Source organism: Thalassophryne amazonica, chromosome 12 (assembly GCF_902500255.1).
Source record: "Thalassophryne amazonica chromosome 12, fThaAma1.1, whole genome shotgun sequence".
In the NCBI taxonomy this organism is placed as follows: Eukaryota; Metazoa; Chordata; class Actinopteri; order Batrachoidiformes; family Batrachoididae; genus Thalassophryne; species Thalassophryne amazonica.
The window spans coordinates 32800765-32821112 of record NC_047114.1 but is presented as its reverse complement, the minus strand read 5'-3'; the positions used below and the strand labels follow the sequence as shown (position 1 = coordinate 32821112).

The window sequence follows — 20348 nt, the reverse complement described above, 5'->3', positions numbered from 1 at the left end:
ACTTGATGGAGCTTCAGAGGTACTACAAAGAGGAATGGACAAAACTGCCCAATGATAGGTGCATTCAGGAAGACTTGAGGCTGTAATTGCTGCCAAAGGTGCATCAACAAAGTATTGAGCAAAGGGTGTGAATACTTATGTTCATGTGATTTCTTAGTTTTTTTATTTTTATTAAATTTTGAAAAATTAAAAAAAAACTTTTTTGATGTTGTCATTATTAGGTGTTGTGAGTACAATTTTGAGGGAAACATTGAATTTACTCCATTTTGGAATAAGGCTGTAACAGCAAAATGGTAACAGCAAAATGTGGAAAAAGTCATATTCATTACAATTATAATGTACAACTCCAAATCAGAAAAAAGTTGGGATGATTTCTAAAATGACAGAGTGGGTGGATTGGGGGGGGGGGGCCTTTGAGTCCTATTTCATTGCAAAAATTTCATGTTATGTGTTGCCAATTAAATTTAATTTGTTAATATGCATCCATTCCTGCAATTAAAGACTCCAACACATTTTTTTTTAAAGTTGGGTTGAAGCAGTTTATTCTAAATTAAGCATTGAATTAGAGCCTGTTTTTGAGTGTTGGTGAGTGTGTGGAGCTGTTGTTTTAATGACAGTCTTGCCAGAAGGTGGCACTCTGTGATGTAGGATCTGTGCAAGCTGTGCGGAAACAAGTAGATGTTTCTTTGTACTTTAAGTGGGACTCACAAATGAAAGATTCTTTGTAATTTTGTCATGTATGTAACACCGTCTCTGACCCAGTTTCATATTTTATGCTGATCAAATGTGAGTAGAAGTTTATTCATTGATTTATTTTAAACAGACGATTGCACTTCTGCTGTGAGCGGGCCTGTTGGAACAGGAGCCGGAGGTCTCTGGTATGACAGGAGCCACTCCCCAGAATCATGAGTTTTTCTTCCCTCTGGTAACACATTTCAAATTCCACTCACGTTCTTCTTTGTTCTTTTTTTTTTAAACAAGCCTCCTTTCTTTTACATGCCATGTTATTTTATTTAAAAATTCAGTTTAAATTACTTAACAAAATTTGGCCAACCCTTTCTTCACTGCATTATTTTATGGCACTTTGCACTGTAAAGGTTTAATCATGTTGTGCTTCACTGTTGTTGTCACTCCCATTTGACATGACTTGAAGTAAAACATTCTCACACCAAAGGTTTGTTTCCAACTGATTTTCTTCACAAATTTAAGACATTATATTAACCGCCTATCTTGCTTGTATTACTATAAATATAAAATAATTTTTCTCTCTTTGTCGTTAGTATCTGTCAGAATGTACGGAGACTAAAAAGAGTCTGATTCTTTATTGTCCAAAACAACAAATGAATATCAACAAAATGATTCATCCTGTATGAGAGGAAAGAGATTTTTATTGTTTATGGTATAAAGAAAAGTAACAAAGACAAAATTGTACCAACTTCCAAAAAAAAAAAAAAAAAAACCTCCAGAAAAATCCAAAACATGATCTAAACAAGTAAAGTCAAGTCCATGAATAATCATACAAACTAAATATGGGGGATTATTGTTAATACAGATCATCACTATTACAGCCAGTTTTCTTTCGATAATTCAGCGGATGGACAGATGAACATGTCCAAGTCACTGAATGTGTCTTGGACATCATCTGATCAATCATATTTACAACCAACTGCAAGCAGATAAAGCATGTGATAGATAAAAGACCATTTCCAAGTCATAGAAATGCTCTTAGAGTTTAATTAAATAAATCAGTAAGAAAGAAAAATAATGTAACAAATCTGCCCTATTTTACACCTGGAGTAAAGCGGCGTTGTCATTTTTACACCCAGCACCTGTGACCTCGAACTGAGCTCAGTTATTTACAGTTGGATATATGGAGCTGGAAATTGTCTGGTTTTGTTGTTGTTTTACCAGCCATTTTGTCTTAAAAAAAAAAACATGCAATGACTCATGGGATTTTTTTGAGTCATGAATGATAAACCTGTTGTATCCTTTGTCTTCGGGAGAAAGAAGGCTGCACATATTGGCTACATTCCATGGAGCCTTCAAAATGAGAAAGCCTTTTTGACTTCAAAGTGTGCAGCCCCTAATTTGGCACACACCCACTGTCTCCAGTCACTGCAATAGTATAATATTAATCTGATGGAGTATTATTTCCAATGTAGGGACATTAGAAGGGGAAAAAATGATGTTGGGGAGATAGAAAATAAATCTCCTATTTTGGTATTTATCTGTCTGCTTTCCACTGTGCACTAAGTCAACATGAAACTGTTAATGTGCCAGTCTCACGTGTATCTACATTCTTGATACTACAGTAGTAGGAAGGACAGGTGCCACTCCAGTTGGTTGACATCATGTTTGGATGACAACACACAAATGGTCGATGAACAAGATCAGTCCAGCTATTTTCAGTCTAGCATCCGGCTTTGCACTGCCATGATCATGTTATGTCACTTCCATTGGTGTTTTTATTTTGGTGTTCTCTGATGTTATTTATTTCCACGGCTTTCTTCCAGTCCATGTGCGCTCCCATTTTCTATTCATGCACATGCCAATTTCCTCACTGATTATGTTTGACATTACCTCTCTGTTTCCTTTATGCCTGTGCCAGAACGTCTTTCCCCATCCAAGTCTGGCAGTACTTTCCTCATGTTTCCTGTTGCTGGCCATAGTTGTTCTAACATATTTTTTGAATTTGCCTGCCATTTTTTTGGTATATCAGTAACTTGTGTTTTGGAACTTTGCCTCTACTGTTGCCTCGTGGACTATCTCCTCAAAGTTTACTGACCTCTGCCTGCCTATCTATCTATTAAAAGCCAAGTGGCCTATGAGTACATGTGTGCATTCGTGTAACTTCGATTACGGAGAAACTGGGGAGAGCTGACATTTGCCATTTGGTAAGGATGAACGCCGCAAAAACAGAGTTGATAGGACTATATTTTCGGAGAAACTAGGGATATCAAATCAAATCAATTTTATTTATATAGCACCAAATCACAACAAACAGTTGCCCCAAGGCGCTTTATATTGTAAGGCAAAGCCATACAATAATTACGGAAAAACCCCAACGGTCAAAACGACCCCCTGTGAGCAAGCACTTGGCGACAGTGGGAAGGAAAAACTCCCTTTTAACAGGAAGAAACCTCCAGCAGAACCAGGCTCAGGGAGGGGCAGTCTTCTGCTGGGACTGGTTGGGGCTGAGGGAGAGAACCAGGAAAAAGACATGCTGTGGAGGGGAGCAGAGATCAATCACTAATGATTAAATGCAGAGTGGTGCATACAGAGCAAAAAGAGAAAGAAACACTTGGTACATCATGGGAACCCCCCAGCAGTCTATGTCTATAGCAGCATAACTAAGGGATGGTTCAGGGTCACCTGATCCAGCCCTAACTATAAGCTTTAGCAAAAAGGAAAGTTTTAAGCCTAATCTTAAAAGTAGAGAGGGTGTCTGTCTCCCTGATCCGAATTGGGAGCTGGTTCCACAGGAGAGGAGCCTGAAAGCTGAAGGCTCTGCCTCCCATTCTACTCTTACAAACCCTAGGAACTACAAGTAAGCCTGCAGTCTGAGAGCGAAGCGCTCTATTGGGGTGATATGGTACTATGAGGTCCCTAAGATAAGATGGGACCTGATTATTCAAAACCTTATAAGAAAGAAGAAGAATTTTAAATTCTATTCTAGAATTAACAGGAAGCCAATGAAGAGAGGCCAATATGGGTGAGATATGCTCTCTCCTTCTAGTCCCTGTCAGTACTCTAGCTGCAGCATTTTGAATTAACTGAAGGCTTTTCAGGGAACTTTTAGGACAACCTGATAATAATGAATTACAATAGTCCAGCCTAGAGGAAATAAATGCATGAATTAGTTTTTCAGCATCACTCTGAGACAAGACCTTTCTAATTTTAGAGATATTGCGCAAATGCAAAAAAGCAGTCCTACATATTTGTTTAATATGCGCATTGAACGACATATCCTGATCAAAAATGACTCCAAGATTTCTCACAGTATTACTAGAGGTCAGGGTAATGCCATCCAGAGTAAGGATCTGGTTAGACACCATGTTTCTAAGATTTGTGGGGCCAAGTACAATAACTTCAGTTTTATCTGAGTTTAAAAGCAGGAAATTAGAGGTCATCCATGTCTTTATGTCTGTAAGACAATCCTGCAGTTTAGCTAATTGGTGTGTGTCCTCTGGCTTCATGGATAGATAAAGCTGGGTATCATCTGCGTAACAATGAAAATTTAAACAATGCTGTCTAATAATACTGCCTAAGGGAAGCATGCATAAAGTGAATAAAATTGGTCCTAGCACAGAACCTTGTGGAACTCCATAATTAACCTTAGTCTGTGAAGAAGATTCCCCATTTACATGAACAAATTGTAATCTATTAGATAAATATGATTCAAACCACCACAGCGCAGTGCCTTTAATACCTATGGCATGCTCTAATCTCTGTAATAAAATTTTATGGTCAACAGTATCAAAAGCAGCACTGAGGTCTAACAGAACAAGCACAGAGATGAGTCCACTGTCTGAGGCCATAAGAAGATCATTTGTAACCTTCACTAATGCTGTTTCTGTACTATGATGAATTCTAAAACCTGACTGAAACTCTTCAAATAGACCATTCCTCTGCAGATGATCAGTTAGCTGTTTTACAACTACCCTTTCAAGAATTTTTGAGAGAAAAAGAAGGTTGGAGATTGGCCTATAATTAGCTAAGATAGCTGGGTCAAGTGATGGCTTTTTAAGTAATCGTTTAATTACTGCCACCTTAAAAGCCTGTGGTACATAGCCAACTAATAAAGATAGATTGATCATATTTAAGATCGAAGCATTAATTAATGGTAGGGCTTCCTTGAGCAGCCTGGTAGGAATGGGGTCTAATAGACATGTTGATGGTTTGGAGGAAGTAACTAATGAAAATAACTCAGACAGAACAATCGGAGAGAAAGAGTCTAACCAAATACCGGCATCACTGAAAGCAGCCAAAGATAACGATATGTCTTTGGGATGCTTATGATATGTTATGGATATAAGGTAACATTCTTTAAAGTATTGCATGAAATCTTAGCTACAATTTTCCAAAAGTTATAAAACATGGTAGATGTATTTTCCATGATTACAGTGCTTTTTTATATAACGTAAATGCTTTTCTCTGTGGTGTTAAGGATATTACACATTAATCTATTTTTTTTATTATTATTTTAATTTGACATAAAAACATAAAGGTCTAACAGTGCACATTTAAAATCTACAACACAGTACATCCCAGCAAACAAAACCACTGCTTTATGATATATACAGTACATATGTGTACATCAGTGATAAATGTAACATACGTTCTGTCAGGAAGACTCAGATTTCAAAGCTTCATTCAGTTTCACCTAATCAGTAGCAGCTATATCTCCAATCAGAACCAGCTGGTCTCCCCTTTCAGTCATCAGCTCACAACCAATAGGAAACATACACATAATTAAAAAATGTAAATTCTATGTCACCTCACCACTCCCTACAGTTGCTGTCCTGAATGCTACGTCCTCCACCCCACCACCAATTGGTCTCTGTCTGATACCTGGGGGTAAGCTCAACCCCGCCTTCATCAAACAGCAGGATTCGAGATCTATGTACCCCTACACCGTCATGACTGGGACCTCCACCAAAGACTGTTCTAACATTTTCTACAATATCACTATAGATTAAAATCTTGAATGTTTTCTTCTCTCCTGAGTCTTGATGATTGAACGTGGAGTTCATCTTTTACACACTGATATAACTATTTTATTCATATGGGACAAGTTTTCAAAACTTAAGTGTAAATAATGCTGGTCATCCAAACGTAATGACCCAGTGTTATTTTCAACCACTACTATGTACCAACAAAGAACTGATTTCCCACCATATACAAATATCATAGAAATATGCACATTATAAAAATTTAAACAAAGGTTAGTGATGGAAAACATGAACAGGACTGGTCCTACTCTTAGACATAGTCCTTTCCTGGCTGGCCTGTAGAACGGGAAGGTGTGTTGTGAGGTCTCCCTGAGTTTTTTCTGGGATGGCTACAGCAGATGAAAGCACCACCTATAATGATGGTACAGGCAGCTCCCCATCCAATAAACAGGGCACTTCCAAATTCAAACCTGTGAATACACAGATCATTTAGTACATTGACTCAACTCAGAAATGACCAGGGCCATCACATGCAGAAAGATAAATTCAGACTGAGGTCACTTCAACACTTAATGTGATCATAACTGAGAAAGTATGGCCTCACCTGGCATTCGTAGGCGTAAACGGGTTGTAAAAGTCCTGTGCTATTCTGTGACCATACCAACATGTTCCCACAAGAGCAAGCAGACCTGGAAAACCGTGTACCGAAATAATTTTTTGTTATTGAATCAGGTAGGTCAAAAGAAGAACTCAAAGTACTTGATTCTGGGTATACTTTCCCAAAAGTATCATAAGCCTAAAATGATCTTAATTCCCATCATCCACCTTTCAGCTGAGATCATATCTTTACCTTCAGGAAAAGGGCACTGATCCACAAAACTTTCCTAAGGCTTCTCATGTTTACGCCATATTAACTAAATCTAGTTACGTCCACCAAGGACTTAATCAAATCATTGGTGTTTATTTATTTGTCTGTCTGTCTGTCTGCACAGCACAGATTTTGATGACATTTTCACCACAGATATACATATTAGGCAATGGAAGATTCAACTGAATTTTGGAGGTGACCCGGATCTGGATCAGGCTCAGGATTTCACTTTATAGGCTTTTAAGGGTTATGTCAAAACTACTTCATAGATTCTCAGCAAATTTGCACCACAGATGCATATTGGGCCAAGGTGGACTCCATGAAATTTTGGAGGTGATCCAAATCCGGATCCAGATTCTGGATCAAGTTTCACTTTATATAGGCTTTGAAGGATTACGTCAATACTGCTTCACGGATTGTCACCAAATTTGCACCATAGATACATATTAGGCCATGGAAGACTCCATTCAATTTTGAAGGTGATCCAGATCTGGATCTGGATTCTGGCTCAGTATTTCACTTTATATGCTTTTAAGGATTGGGTCAAAACTACTTCATGGATTCTCACCAGATTTACACCATAGATACATATTAGGGCATGGAAGACTCCACTGAATTTTGGAGGGTATCTGGATCCAGATTAGCAAGTGTCAGAAATCTCAGATTGCTCTTGCATATATATTTAACCATCAGCCCTGTCAGTGAAGGTGGGACGAAGTCACCAGCAAGTCACTCTTAAGTCATGAATATGCAAGTCTCAAGTCATAATGACCACCAATTGTTTGCAAGCTGACTTGAGACTTGCAGACTGATGACTTGTGAATGACTTGACAGTGACTTCATCCCACCTCTGGCAACTAGCCTTCTGTTGGTCTTCAAGACGTTCTGCCACTCATGCAAGTGTCTTCTTCAGTTTCTAATGGCAAGATTTTGTATCATACCCAATATACAGTGTAGCCTTACAGGGACAGAGTCCTGACTGGAAAATCTGTTCTACAACAGTGTTCATTACAACAGTTTCTCTTGAGAGCCATTAAAGTCTACTTGTCTCCAGATTGGGTGTACTGTCCCGGAAGGATGTCAAAAGTATCCCTACTCTTTCTGGGATACTGAAAAAAGAAAAATGTTGGACAGACCTAATGAAGTGCTTAGATTTTCTTACACACAAATTAATTATTTTAATCCAGATTATTTTAACAAGCAATGTTTATGCCAGTTTGTAACGAAATTAGGAGAAAATTCATTGTTTCCATGAGAATTTTTTTTTTCAGGCCCAGTGGTACTCACGGAATAAACAAAACAACAATAACGACAACAAAAAACTCAAATTGTGAGGCACATAGAAAAGAAAAAAAATGTGATTGTTCAAAAACACAAAAGCAGAGCAAAAAAGGAGAGAAAAACCCTTTCATAGTAAAAAAAAAAAAAACAACAAACAATTACAGTCTATATTTTATTGTCTAAAAATAAACTTGTATCCTTTGAACTTTGCAAAAATGGAGCATCAGGAAAATGTTGAGCATGAATCATCGCTGCACTGCAAAGTGCATTTTAACGTTTTTGGCACCTCCGTTAAGGTGGTATTGCTGTATTAAAATATATTTTTGGCTGGTACTCAGGGGCGTAGTACCAAATTCTGGGCCCTAGGTACTAGCCATATTGAAGACCCCCCCACACACACACTGTTATGTTCTGTTTTATTAACGCAAACACCAAATTTCTAATGCATAGTCAAACCAGGTCTAAATCATATAACCTTAGATCACAGCTGGGAGTCAGAACCCTTTTTAAAGTTGGGGGAGCAAGATTGAGTTGGGGGGTCTGGGGGACCAAATTGCACCATTTTTCTAGAAAATGGTGCAATTTGGTGCATTCCTGTCTGTTAAAATGCACCAAATTGCACCATTTTTCTAGAAAATGGTGCAATTTGGTCCCCCAGACCCCCCAACTCAATATAACTAGCTTTCAAGCTCACCTCTCTTTTCAAAGAATTTGGTTAGCAGCTGCTTTCCCTCATTTAGTTTTCTTTCCCTGTCCTTTTTCTCTTCTTTTTTGAAATCCGGACTTTTGATTTTTTTTTTTTTAGGAAAGACATTTTATTTCAGCCTAAACACTAGGGCTGCAACTAACGATTATTTTACTAATCAGTTCATCGGTCGATTATTTTTTCGATTAATTGTTTTTTGTTTTTTTACTTACATATGAGTTTTGCCATTATTTCTTTGAGTTATTATTAAAAGGCCTTTATCACGCAACATCAACGTTTGACCTTGTAACAAAGTTATGTTATATTCTCGTCAAAAACATACCTGGAGTAGTGTTTTGTTTTATTTTGCACATACATACATCACTAACACTCCAAAGAGATTTCTATCAGGTTTCACTTGATTATGAACATTTTTAGATGCCTAAAGCAACTATCTCAACCACTGACAACATATTACAGCAAGAGTCCAAAATTATTTTAAAGGCCTGACTAAAGTGTAATATGTTATATTTAATAAGATATTTTCATGAAAAAAGACACAAATGTGCAGTTTACTGCATTTTATTTTTTTCTTGTGTAGAGACACAGCTTAGATGTGGTTTGACCGAAACAAATTGTCATTAAACTTAAATAAAACAGGGATGAAGTGGAGGCTCAAGAGTCACTAGGTGTTCACAGGAAACAGTTATTTCTATATTTTTTATGTTCATTGTTAGTTGGTTTAATCTTTTCTGTTTTGTTTTATCAGATTCTTTTTGTCTGTTTCTCTAAAACTATTGTGGCATTATTAGTTATTATTACTATTATTGTTGTTGTTTCTATTATTAATATATAAATAAAAATAAATGAATAAAATATTACAATTTGTAATACATTTGACTTTTACGACAACAAACGCTGAGCCATGAATTATTATACAGAAAACAAATGTGCTGACAGCTGCAACAGCTTAATGCTAACTTCAACATTGAAAACGCCATAGACATGCTAATGCGTTAGCATCGGTCCCGTTTTTAAGTTATAAAATACATCTATCAACTGTTTCAGAAGACCATAACAGGTCAGATTAACATAAAAAGGTAAATATTACTCACAGACATATGCTCTTTGGGGTTTTAGTGGTGAAAAATTAAGATTAAGCAAAATAAAACACTGACTCAACAAAGCACCAGATCAAAGCACTGCTTCGATCTGCGAATCACTGCTTCGATTGGTTCAAGGTTCAAAGCAAAGCCGCGCTGCAGAAAAGGTTGATTTATATGGAAGAAACTAAACATTTGCAGTAAAACAAAGTTATCCTAATTGATGAATAAATTAGTTGACAACTATTTTAATAATCGATTAGTTGTTTCAGCACTATTAAACACCTCCTCTTTCTGTGAGATCCCGTTTGGGATGTGTGTGTGTGTGTGTGTGTGTGTGTGTGTGTGTGGCAGCGTGCCACCTGTGCGCCTGGACTAAACCATTGTACAACTGTGCAGGGGTGGAAAGGGCCTCAGATATCTTTCAATATTATTGTTGGAGCAGAATTATGTTTTGCAACATTTATACATTCATTCTAATTATATTCTTTTACAACATGAATTGTATGGACATTAATAACATGCAACACAAAAATGTATTTAATGCCAGTTTTTTGTGGGCCCCCCATGCTCTGGGCCCATAGTACCCTTTACCCCCCCAGTCCGACGCCCCTGCTGGTACTCCTTGGCCTAGTGAACCATCAGGCATGTACTTTAAGGGAAATACTGCATTTAATGTTACAAAATCTCAAGGGTAAAGCTGCTATTTTTACTTTTTAAAAGTACCTTAGCTGAATTTGTCATGCCAGAAAACACGAATAGACACCAAAATTGTTTAAATTGGTCAATTTGAACCTTGACCAAAAGTACACTGACCTTTCTCCATTTTTTTGGTCATTGTGATTTAACAGAATGTTGGAAGTGGGACAAACTACAGTGTGTCCAGAAAGTGTTCATAGTGCTGCACTTTTTCCACTTTTTTTTAATGTTACAGCCTGATTTCAAAATGGATGAAATTATTTTTTCCCCTCAAAATTGTACACACAATACCCCATAATGACAATGTGAAAAAATGTTTTGCAAATATATATATATTCACAGACTTTGCCATGAAACTCACAATTGAGTTATGGTGCATTCTCTTTCCATTGATCATCCCTGAGCTGTTTCTACAGCTCAACTGGAGTCTACCTGGGGTAAATTCAGTTAATTGGACATAACTTGGAAAGGCAAGCATGAGTCTACATACAACCCCCATTCCAATGAAGTTGGGACATTGTGTAAAATGTAAATAAAAACAGAATACAATGATTCGCAAATCCTCTTCAACCTATATTTAATTGAATACATCACAAAGACAAGACATTTAATGTTCAAACTGATAAACTTTATTGTTTTTGTGCAGATATTTGCTCATTTTGAAATGGATGCCTGCAACATGTTTCATAAAAGCTGGGACAGTGGTATGTTCACCACTGTGTTACATCACCTTTCCTTCTAACAACACTCAATAAGCATTTGGGAACTGAGGACACTAATTGTGAGTGTCATGATTGGATATAAAAGGAGCATCCCCAAAAGGCTCAGCTGTTCACAAGCAATGATGGGGCAGGACAACCTGGTCTCATGGCAAGTCGTGCTTCAGCAGCACGAAATATACATTAATCTACTGGTTTGTGATATTGTGATGAAAAGCGCCTAATTTTCGTCACGGCAGCACAAATTCATTCTCATTCATTCCGTGATGGCTGCACAAAATTAAAAGTGAAGCAAAAAAAAAAAAAAAAAACCACACATGACATTGGGCTGGGCAGGATCACCACTTTGTGTACAACTGCATGAAGAAAAAAAAAAAAATAGTCCAACAGTTTAAGAATAATGTTTCTCAATACAAATCTGGGGAAGGGTACAGAAACATTTCTGCTGCTTTGAAGGTCCCAGTGAGCCTCAATCATCTGTAAATGGAAGAAGTTCAGATTCACCAGGACTCTTCCTAGAGCTGGCCGCCTGTCTAAACTTAGCAATCAGGGAGAAGGACTTAGTCAGGGAGGTGACCAGGAACCCAATGGTCACTCTGTCAGAGCTCCAGCATTCCACTGTGGAGAGAAATGAAATGTCCAGAAGGAAAACCATCTCTGCAGGAATCCACCAATCAGGTCTGTATGGTAGAGTGGCCAGACAGAAGCCACTCCTTAGTAAAAGGCGCATGGCAGCCTGCCTGGAATTTGCCAAAAGGCACCTGAAGGACTCTCAGACCATGAGAAACAAAATTCTCTGGTCTGATGAGACAAAGATTGAACTCTTTAGTCTGAATGCCAGGCGTCATGTTTGGAGGAAAACAGGCACCATCCCTACAGTGAAGCATGGTGGCGGCATCATGCTGTGGGGATGTTTTTCATTGCAAGGAACTGGGAGACTAATGAGGATTGAGGGAAAGATGAATGCAGCAATGTACAGAGTCATCCTGGAGGAAAACCTACTCCAGAGCGCTCTTGACCTCAGACAGGGGTGATGGCTCATCTTTCAGCAGGACAATGATCCTAAGCACACAGCCAAGATATCAAAGGAGTGGCTTTAAGACAACTCTGTGAATGTCACTGAGTGGCCCAGCCAGAGCCCAGACCTGAATCTGAATATCTCTGGAGAGATCTGAAAATGGCTGTGCACCGTCGTTCCCCATCCAACCTGATGGAGCTTGGCATGTGCTGCAAAGAGGAATGGGAAAAAACTGCGCAAAGATAGGTGCACCAAGATTGTGGCATCATATTCAAGAAGACTTGAGGCTGTAATTGCTGCCAAAGATGCATCAACAAAGTATTGAGCAAAGGGTGTGAATACTGATGTTCATGTAATTTCTTATTTTTTTTTAACTTTTAATAAATTTGCAAAACTTTTTGGAATAAGGCTGTAACATAAAAAATTTTCATATTTCAGTGAAAAAAGTGAAGCACTGTGGATACTTTATGGATGCACTGTGTATATTTTTGTATTCTCTATGTCACAACACATTTTTAATGTACTCAACAGGGTTGTAATTGTGAGTCCTACTAAAATGCCTCCAACTATGAATTGTAACACCCAAGCTAAATGTATTCTTTATTCTTCAGGTAAACCAAAACATCTCTTAAACTTTGATCCTCATAAAAGTTGTCTCTGTAAGATACATTTACAGGAATTTATAGGTTTAAAATCATTGCACAGTTTGTACAAAGAGAGTGGCAACATGATGGCGAAACAGAACAGACAAAAGAAAAACACTGAGGACAAATCATATGCAGAAATAAGTGCATTATGGGATACAGAACAGTGGACTGATATTTATTTTGAATACTAACCAGCAATGATGAATAAAATCCCTCCAGCTAGAGCCACTTTGCTCTTCAGTTCCGGTTCGTTAGACAGACAGGTGGTACACTTCATCCCCACTGTGGCCACGATGATGGCGACAAAACACACCAAAATGTCGGCCAACATCAGCCCTCGTGTTCCCACAACAATTGCTGGAAATCAAAGCACAGGAGCATTTTAATAACATTTAGAATATCTGCAGTGTGGGGCTCCAACTCAATTCAATGGATTTCATTTATATAGCGCCAAATCATAACAAAGCCACCTCAAGGCATTTCACACGAGTAAGGTCTAACCTTACCAACCCCTAGAACAAGCACATCGGCGACAGTGGTAAGGAAAAACTCCCTGTGATGATACTGAGGAAGAAACCTCAAGCAGACCAGACTCAGAGGGGTGACCCACTGCTTAGGCCATTCTAACAGTTACAAGGTTTTACAAAGCTGAAGAAACAGAAAACAGGAAATCAAAACAACATCAAAAATAAATTGAAATTGTTGAGATGACCATGCAAGCTTTTACACCGCAGGCAGGGGGTCATCCAGCACCCTGGGGTGTAGTGAGTATTAGCTGAGGCCGACACATCTTTCTGGCAAGGTCACAAGTCCTCTCTATGTCCCTTTTAAGATAAACAGAGAGAGGCTCCATATTTAAGGTGCTATCTGTGCTCTAGACTGTTTTATACATCAAGTCATTCCTGGTAATCACAATATATTTAGATATTTTGATGATACTCCATAGTAACAAAGTTCTGAGTACAAGGGTCCATTTTTCTGTGTATATATGTTTGTGCGTTGAGTACACATAAGTTGCAATGTTGCTTTTATTATTAGATACCAGTTAAACTTTAAAGAATAAAGTATTACTCAGGCATTATTACAAAATACTGTCACAGGCCTCAACTTAACTGTTGTTAACACACATTATAAAGCACATCCCCAATGAGGTGAAGCATTTAGTGCCTCCTGCACCACCAAGTCCCACCGCCCCATCTCCCTCACATTGCTCCAGGTGCACAATGTGGCCGAGGGCACAAACAATTTGTACTGCCTCGTGATAGCAAATGTACCAGAACTGTGCTTGATCACACCTAATTTGAAGAAAAACACTCCCCCTGGCACACAGATGAATTCAAGTGCGCTTGCTATGAGCGCAGGCGTTGTACCTCCATGCTGTGCACTATACTTTGAACCGAATGTGAGATCGGCCCTCCAGTGTTGTTTACAATTATCAACTCTGAGAAATTGTGATTTTCTATCTTAATGTGTCAGCTGAGTTTAATTACTTTGAGCCTGTAACTCTCTTCTGATGGATGTTGCTCAGCATTTGATGTTTGAACTTACCATCTGGAGATTATTTTTTGCTACCAAAAGATTTCCTTCATATTGGCGGGTCTAGTATTCACTTTAATTGATTGTCGTACGGGGTCTATCCCAGCCTCTTATCAAAAAAGTAAACTTTGATCATACATTCATTCATTCATTTTCTATACTTGCTTATTCCAGTTGAGAGTCATCATGGAGGAGATGGAGCCTATCCCAGCAGTCATGTGGTGAAAGATGAGATTTTGATCCTGAAAGCAACACTAATTGTATGACTTCTCCTAAGTTGGCATATTTCTCAAAAATTTTGAAGAATATTGTTCTCCCTCAAATACAGACTTATTTAGGTGAAAATATCATCTCTGATTAAAAAAAAATAGTAAAATTTAAAAAATCAGTATTGGTTTAAATCACACTCTAGCACTTTCAAAAGTTTGTAATCATCTTTTTGTTTAACTATGATGAGTCTACTGATCTTCAATGAAATATTTAAAACTATTCCAAATAGGACCAAACCCTAACATAAATCATTCCAACGCACTATACAACAGCAAGATCTTGACTTTACTCACCCCATGAACAAGTACACTGGCAACAATGGTCAGTAAAACTCCTTGATACCTCAATGATCGAGTGTTATAACCATTGTGACAATACAAAACAGAAGACACAGGAGAAGATTAACATAATATTCACTGACTCACAACAAGAAAGTTGCAACTGGTATAGACAAATATAGCTACTTGCATGCAGTGGTGAGATATCATAGCCAAAAAAAGAGATATAGATCAGAATCACAGTGAACAGAGTTCACATGGTATGTGGGAATGCTGCATGAAAGTCATTCAGATATCAGGAGTTATGTGAAAGCTTCTACTGCACCAACTGGACTTATTAATGGTCCTCTTATTGGTCCCCAGTACATCAAACCACCCATCAAAGTGTTCTATAGACAGTCTATGTGCCTGTTGATGCAGGGTCAAAGTAATACAGATATGAGATCTTTACAAGATCCTAATGGAGTTTTTGACTATGGATCACAGTGTACTTACTCATCTTCCATTTTTTCACAGCATGCTGGACTGCTCACTCTTGGTTTAAGGGGTTCAGTAGGGAAGTCAACATCTGAAATTTTGCCCGATTTGTTAAAATAGTAGGTAAAATTCTTATACTCAACAAAAATATAAACGCAACACTTTTGGTTTTGCTCCCATTTTGTATGAGATGAACTCAAAGATCTAAAACTTATTCCACATACACAATATCACCATTTCCCTCAAATATTGTTCACAAACCAGTCTAAATCTGTGATAGTGAACACTTCTCCTTTGCTGAGATAATCCATCCCACCTCACAGGTGTGCCATACCAAGATGCTGATTAGACACCATAATTAGTGCACAGGTGTGCCTTAGACTGCCCACAATAAAAGGCCACTCTGAAAGGTGCAGTTTTATCACACAGCACAATGCCACAGAGATGTCGTAAGATTTGAGGGAGCGTGCAATTGGCATGCTGACAGCAGGAATGTCAACCAGAGCTGTTGCTCGTGTATTGAATGTTCATGTCTCTACCATAAGCCGTCTCCAAAGGCGTTTCAGAGAATTTGGCAGTACATCCAACCAGCCTCACAACCGCAGACCACCTGTAACCACACCAGCCCAGGACCTCCACATCCAGCATGTTCACCTCCAAGATCGTCTGAGACCAGCCGCTCAGACAGCTGCTGGAACAATCGGTTTGCATAACCAAAGAATTTCTGCACAAACTGTCAGAAACCGTCTCAGGGAAGCTCATCTGCATGCTTGTCGTCCTCATCGGGGTCTCGACCTGACTCCAGTTCATCGTCGTAACCGACTTGAGTGGGCAAATGCTCACATTCGCTGGTGTTTGGCACGTTGGAGAGGTGTTCTCTTCACGGATGATGCGAAGGAGATGTGTTGCACTGCATGAGGCATATGGTGGTCACACCAGATACTGACTGGTATCCCCCCCAATAAAACAAAACTGCACCTTTCAGAGTGGCCTTTTATTGTGGGCAGTCTAAGGCACACCTGTGCACTAATCGTGGTGTCTAATCAGTATCTTGGTATGGCACACCTGTGAGGTGGGATGGATTATCTCAGCAAAGGAGAAGTGCTCACTATCACAGATTTCGACTGGTTTGTGAACAATATTTGAGGGAAATGGTGATATTGTGTATGTGGAAAAAATTTTAGATCTTTGAGTTCATCTCATACAAACTGGGAGCAAAACCAAAAGTGTTGCGTTTAAATTTTTGTTGAGTATATTTCCTAGTACTATATGACTGATTGATCAATGAGTCATTGATTGATTGCTGAATGTGTACATCAGAATGTAGTAATAGTACACGTGGATGTTTTGTATCCAGTGAGTCTGTCCATTTGTCCAGTTTTTCATTAATTCATTCATTTTCTTTACCCGCTTACTACAATCACGGGTCATGGGGGGGCTGGAGCCTATCCCAGCACTCATAAGGTGAGAGCTGGTACACCCTGCTTTGAAAGTGGGAACTACAATGATTTTAAAGTGTGGTATGAATATTTTCGACATCTGTAAATGAACTCCAGTTAGATGGAAAATGTTGCACTGTGGAGATGCGAATAACTTCCACACCTTTCCAGGTGTTTCAAACACTTTGTCTTTTGTGAGCCTGAGGCTGGTATTTGACATGCCTGTGCATGCATGAAGTCTCCAGTCAAAGAAGCTTCTGAGGAGCTTTGAGTCACCGCTGAAGAACACATTCCTTTCTTATCAAGCTTGTAAACACAAAACATTTTCATCATGATAAACGCATTTTTTAAATTATAGTTTGATGCTCAGGATATGAACCATCAGTCCACGGATTAGTACAAGAATAAATCCAGTGAAACTCAATGATTCCAAATCTTATAAAGAATATCATTGAAAATGTTGTGTGTTAAAGGTCGTTACCTGGTAGTTGGAGGATCGAGTTGTACACTTGACACACGATATTACCCGTGCTCTGCATTGCACAGGTTTTCCACAGTCCCTCATACATCGCCTGCGCTGTGATGATATTGTCTCCGGCATAGGATGAAGCTTTCCACTCCACCATGACTGTTGCAACTACGGAGCCAATGAATCCCAGGAAGGCCAGCACAAAACCAAGAAGCTGTAATCCTACATTTGCCATGGTTTAAACCCCAAAAGAAGGGATTTAAAGCTTAAAAAAATTTTTTTTTTAAATTACTGGAGGGGAAAACAAACCAAAGTAGTTCTTCAAATATTTTTCCAAGTGTTCTGGCTCCGATGGTGGTGTTGGGTGTCAGGTAGTGAGGTCTATATGTGCATCCTCAGCTGTAGCTGGAGAAAAGGGAGGTTCTTCTCAGGAGGAGCAGGAGGACACCTAGTGGAAGTGGAGGTGTCTTGTCCAAAACAACTGGCAAGTCTTCTGCGTTCTTCAAAAAACAAAAAAACAAACAAACAAAAAAACAAACATCAAGCAAACAAACCCTAACATCCACCAAGGTAAAATTTTGCCGTGGATGACCTCTTTAGCCAAATAGTAAGGTCATCTGATACCAAGCAGGTGCCTTGGGGTCACCTCTTTTTAGTGAAGGTTTCATCACTTTAGCGAAGACGGATTCAGTGGTACCTCTTTCAAACTAGCCACCTTCCCTGACTGAAATATGAACATTATTATCCTCACAGTTGTGTTCTTTTTCCTTCAGATGCAGGTAAATGACTGAATCTTGAGACGTTGAACCATTGGTTTGTTGAGTGGCTGTGTGGTCTCTCCGGTGTAGACCTCCTTGTACTCCTTGCTGCACTGAACCACATACACGATTGCTTTTCTGGTTGTGAGGTCTTTGGTCTGAACCAGTTTCTTTCTGATGATGTTGAGGGGTTTCAACAAACACAGAACTGTTGTGTTTTCTGAAATCTCTCATGATTGTCTTGGGAATTCCAGCCACATATGGAATTACACTGTTACTGCGTCCGCCAAGGACGTAATAAAATCATCGGCGTTTATTTGCCTGTCTTTTACCAGGATTACGTTAAAACTACTGCACGGATTTTGATGAAATTTTCACCACAGGTACATATTTGACCATGGAAGAACCCATTAAATTCTGGAGGTGATCCGGATCCAAATCCAGATTCAGGATCGAGATTTCTCATTATATAGGCTTTGAAGGATTACATCACTTAACGGATTCTAACCAAATTTGCACCACAGATAGATATTTGGGCATGGAAGACTCCACTGAATTTTGGAGGTGATCCGGATCCGTATTGACGGACATCAGAAATCTTTAATTGCTCTTGTTCCTTTTGTTCTTCTTCTTTTCTTGATCAACCACCGTGTTGGTATTCCTTCTGGCTCTTGTAGTTGTTTTCACAAAGGTCCAGTTCAGATATTCACAAGCTCTAGTGACTCCTTCAGGTGCTGGTGTTCCTTTTCTTGGGCCTGGGCACTTGTTGGGATGTTTTCAGTCCAGTGTTGCAGGATTCTGATAACAGTAGAACATGCTGGTCTGTGTGTGTGGGCTTCCTGTAGACTACAGTGTCCAAACTCCTGCCCTCATTTATGTGGACATCCAAAAAGGAAAACTGGGTCAAGTCTTATAAAGTTGATCTTGTTATCCACTGATGTGTTCAGTGAAAGCTTCCACTTCCTGAGTAAGAGACAAAATGAGAAAAAAAAAAAAAAAAAAATCCAGAAAAATCACATTGCAGGATTTAAAAAAAAAAAAAATTGTAAATTATGGTGGAAAATAAGTATTTGGTCAATAACAAAAGTTCAACTCAGTACTTTGTAATATAATCTTTGTTGGCAATGACAAAGGTCAAACATTTCCTGTAAGTCTTCACACACTGTAGCTGGTATTTTGGTCCATTCCTCCATGCAGATCTCCTCTAGAGTAGTGATGTTTTGGGGCTGTCACTGGGCAACACGGACTTTCAACTCCCTCAACAAATTTTATATGGGGGTGATGTCTGGAGACTGGCTTGGCCACTCCAGGACATTGAAATGCTTTTTATGGAGCCACTCCTTCATTGCCTGAGCAGTGTGTTTTGGATCATTGTCTTGCTGGAATACCCAGCCACGTTGCATCTTCAATGCTCTCACTGATGGAAGGAGGTTTTGGCTTAAAATCTCATGATACATGGCCCTGTTTATTCTTCCCTTAACACGGATCAGTCGTCCTGTCCCCTTTGCAGAAAAACAGCCCCAAAGCATGATGTTTCCACCCCCATGCTTCACAGCAGATATGGTGTTCTTGGAATGCAACTCAGCATTCTTCTTCCTCCAAACACGATGAGTTGAGTTTTTACTAAAGTGTTCTATTTTGGTTTTATCTGACCACATGATATTCTCCCAGTCCTCTTCTGGATCATCCATATGCTCTCTGGCAAACTTCAGACAGGCCTGGACATGTACTGTCTTAAGCAGAGGGACACGCCTGGCACTGCAGGATTTGAGTCCCTCTCTGCGTAGTCTGTAGCCTTTGTTACTTTGGTTCCAGCTCTCTGCAGGTCATTCACCAGGTCCCTCCGTGTAGTTCTGGGATTTTTGTTCACCGTTCTCATGATCATTTTGACCCCACGGGATGACATCTTGCGTGGAGCCCCAAATCAAGGGAGATTTTCAATGGTCTTGTATGTCTTCCATTTTCTTACAATTGCTCCCACAGTTGATTTATTCACACCAATGTGCTTGACTATTGTAGATTCACTCTTCCCAGCCTGGTGCACATCTACAATTTACTTCCTGGTGTCCTTGAACAGCTCTTTGGTCTTGGCCATGGTTGAGTTTGGAGTCTGACTGTTTGAGTCTGTGGACAGGTGTCTTTTATACAGATAAGTTCTAACAGGTGCCATTAATACAGGTAACAGGTGGAGGACAGAAGAGCTTCTTAATGCTGCGTTTACACATAACGACGACAAGTCACGAATGCCACGAAGTATACATTCTTGGCCGCTGATCACAAATGTGATTATTCGGGACAGAGGCGTAAGGTGTCCTCAGGAACTACTGCAACCTGTTACCACACGTTATGATTAATGGCACATGCTGCTGGAGAATTATCAGGAACCATTACGCACGGTCAAGAATAGTGTTCTGCGTTGTTGCACGCTA

The 20348-nt window shown here is 39.2% G+C and overlaps 1 protein-coding gene across 1 annotated transcript; it reads right to left on the bottom strand.

Moving 5' to 3' along the window:
- Nucleotides 1-4892: 4892 nt before the first annotated feature.
- Nucleotides 4893-17673, bottom strand: cldn1 (claudin 1). The gene is made up of 4 exons (XM_034183985.1): nucleotides 17174-17673; nucleotides 12885-13049; nucleotides 6277-6361; nucleotides 4893-6142 (listed from the first exon to the last, which is right to left on the bottom strand). The coding sequence occupies exons 1-4, from the start codon at nucleotides 17394-17396 to the stop codon at nucleotides 5983-5985; spliced, it is 633 nt and encodes a 210-aa protein (XP_034039876.1). The 5' UTR covers nucleotides 17397-17673; the 3' UTR covers nucleotides 4893-5982.
- Between the last annotated feature and the right edge of the window lie 2675 nt (nucleotides 17674-20348).

What these genes read in the sequence shown, in the direction of transcription:
- cldn1 (XM_034183985.1), bottom strand. Translation starts at nt 17,396, where the DNA reads ATGGCAAATGTAGGATTACAGCTTCTTGGTTTTGTGCTGGCCTTCCTG. An exon ending in GATTTTATTCATCATTGCTG is followed by an intron (nt 6,362 to 12,884) that starts GTTAGTATTCAA and finishes ACGGTTTTCCAG; the next exon opens with GTCTGCTTGCTCTTGTGGGA. An exon ending in TTTACGCCTACGAATGCCAG is followed by an intron (nt 6,143 to 6,276) that starts GTGAGGCCATAC and finishes GTGTATTCACAG; the next exon opens with GTTTGAATTTGGAAGTGCCC.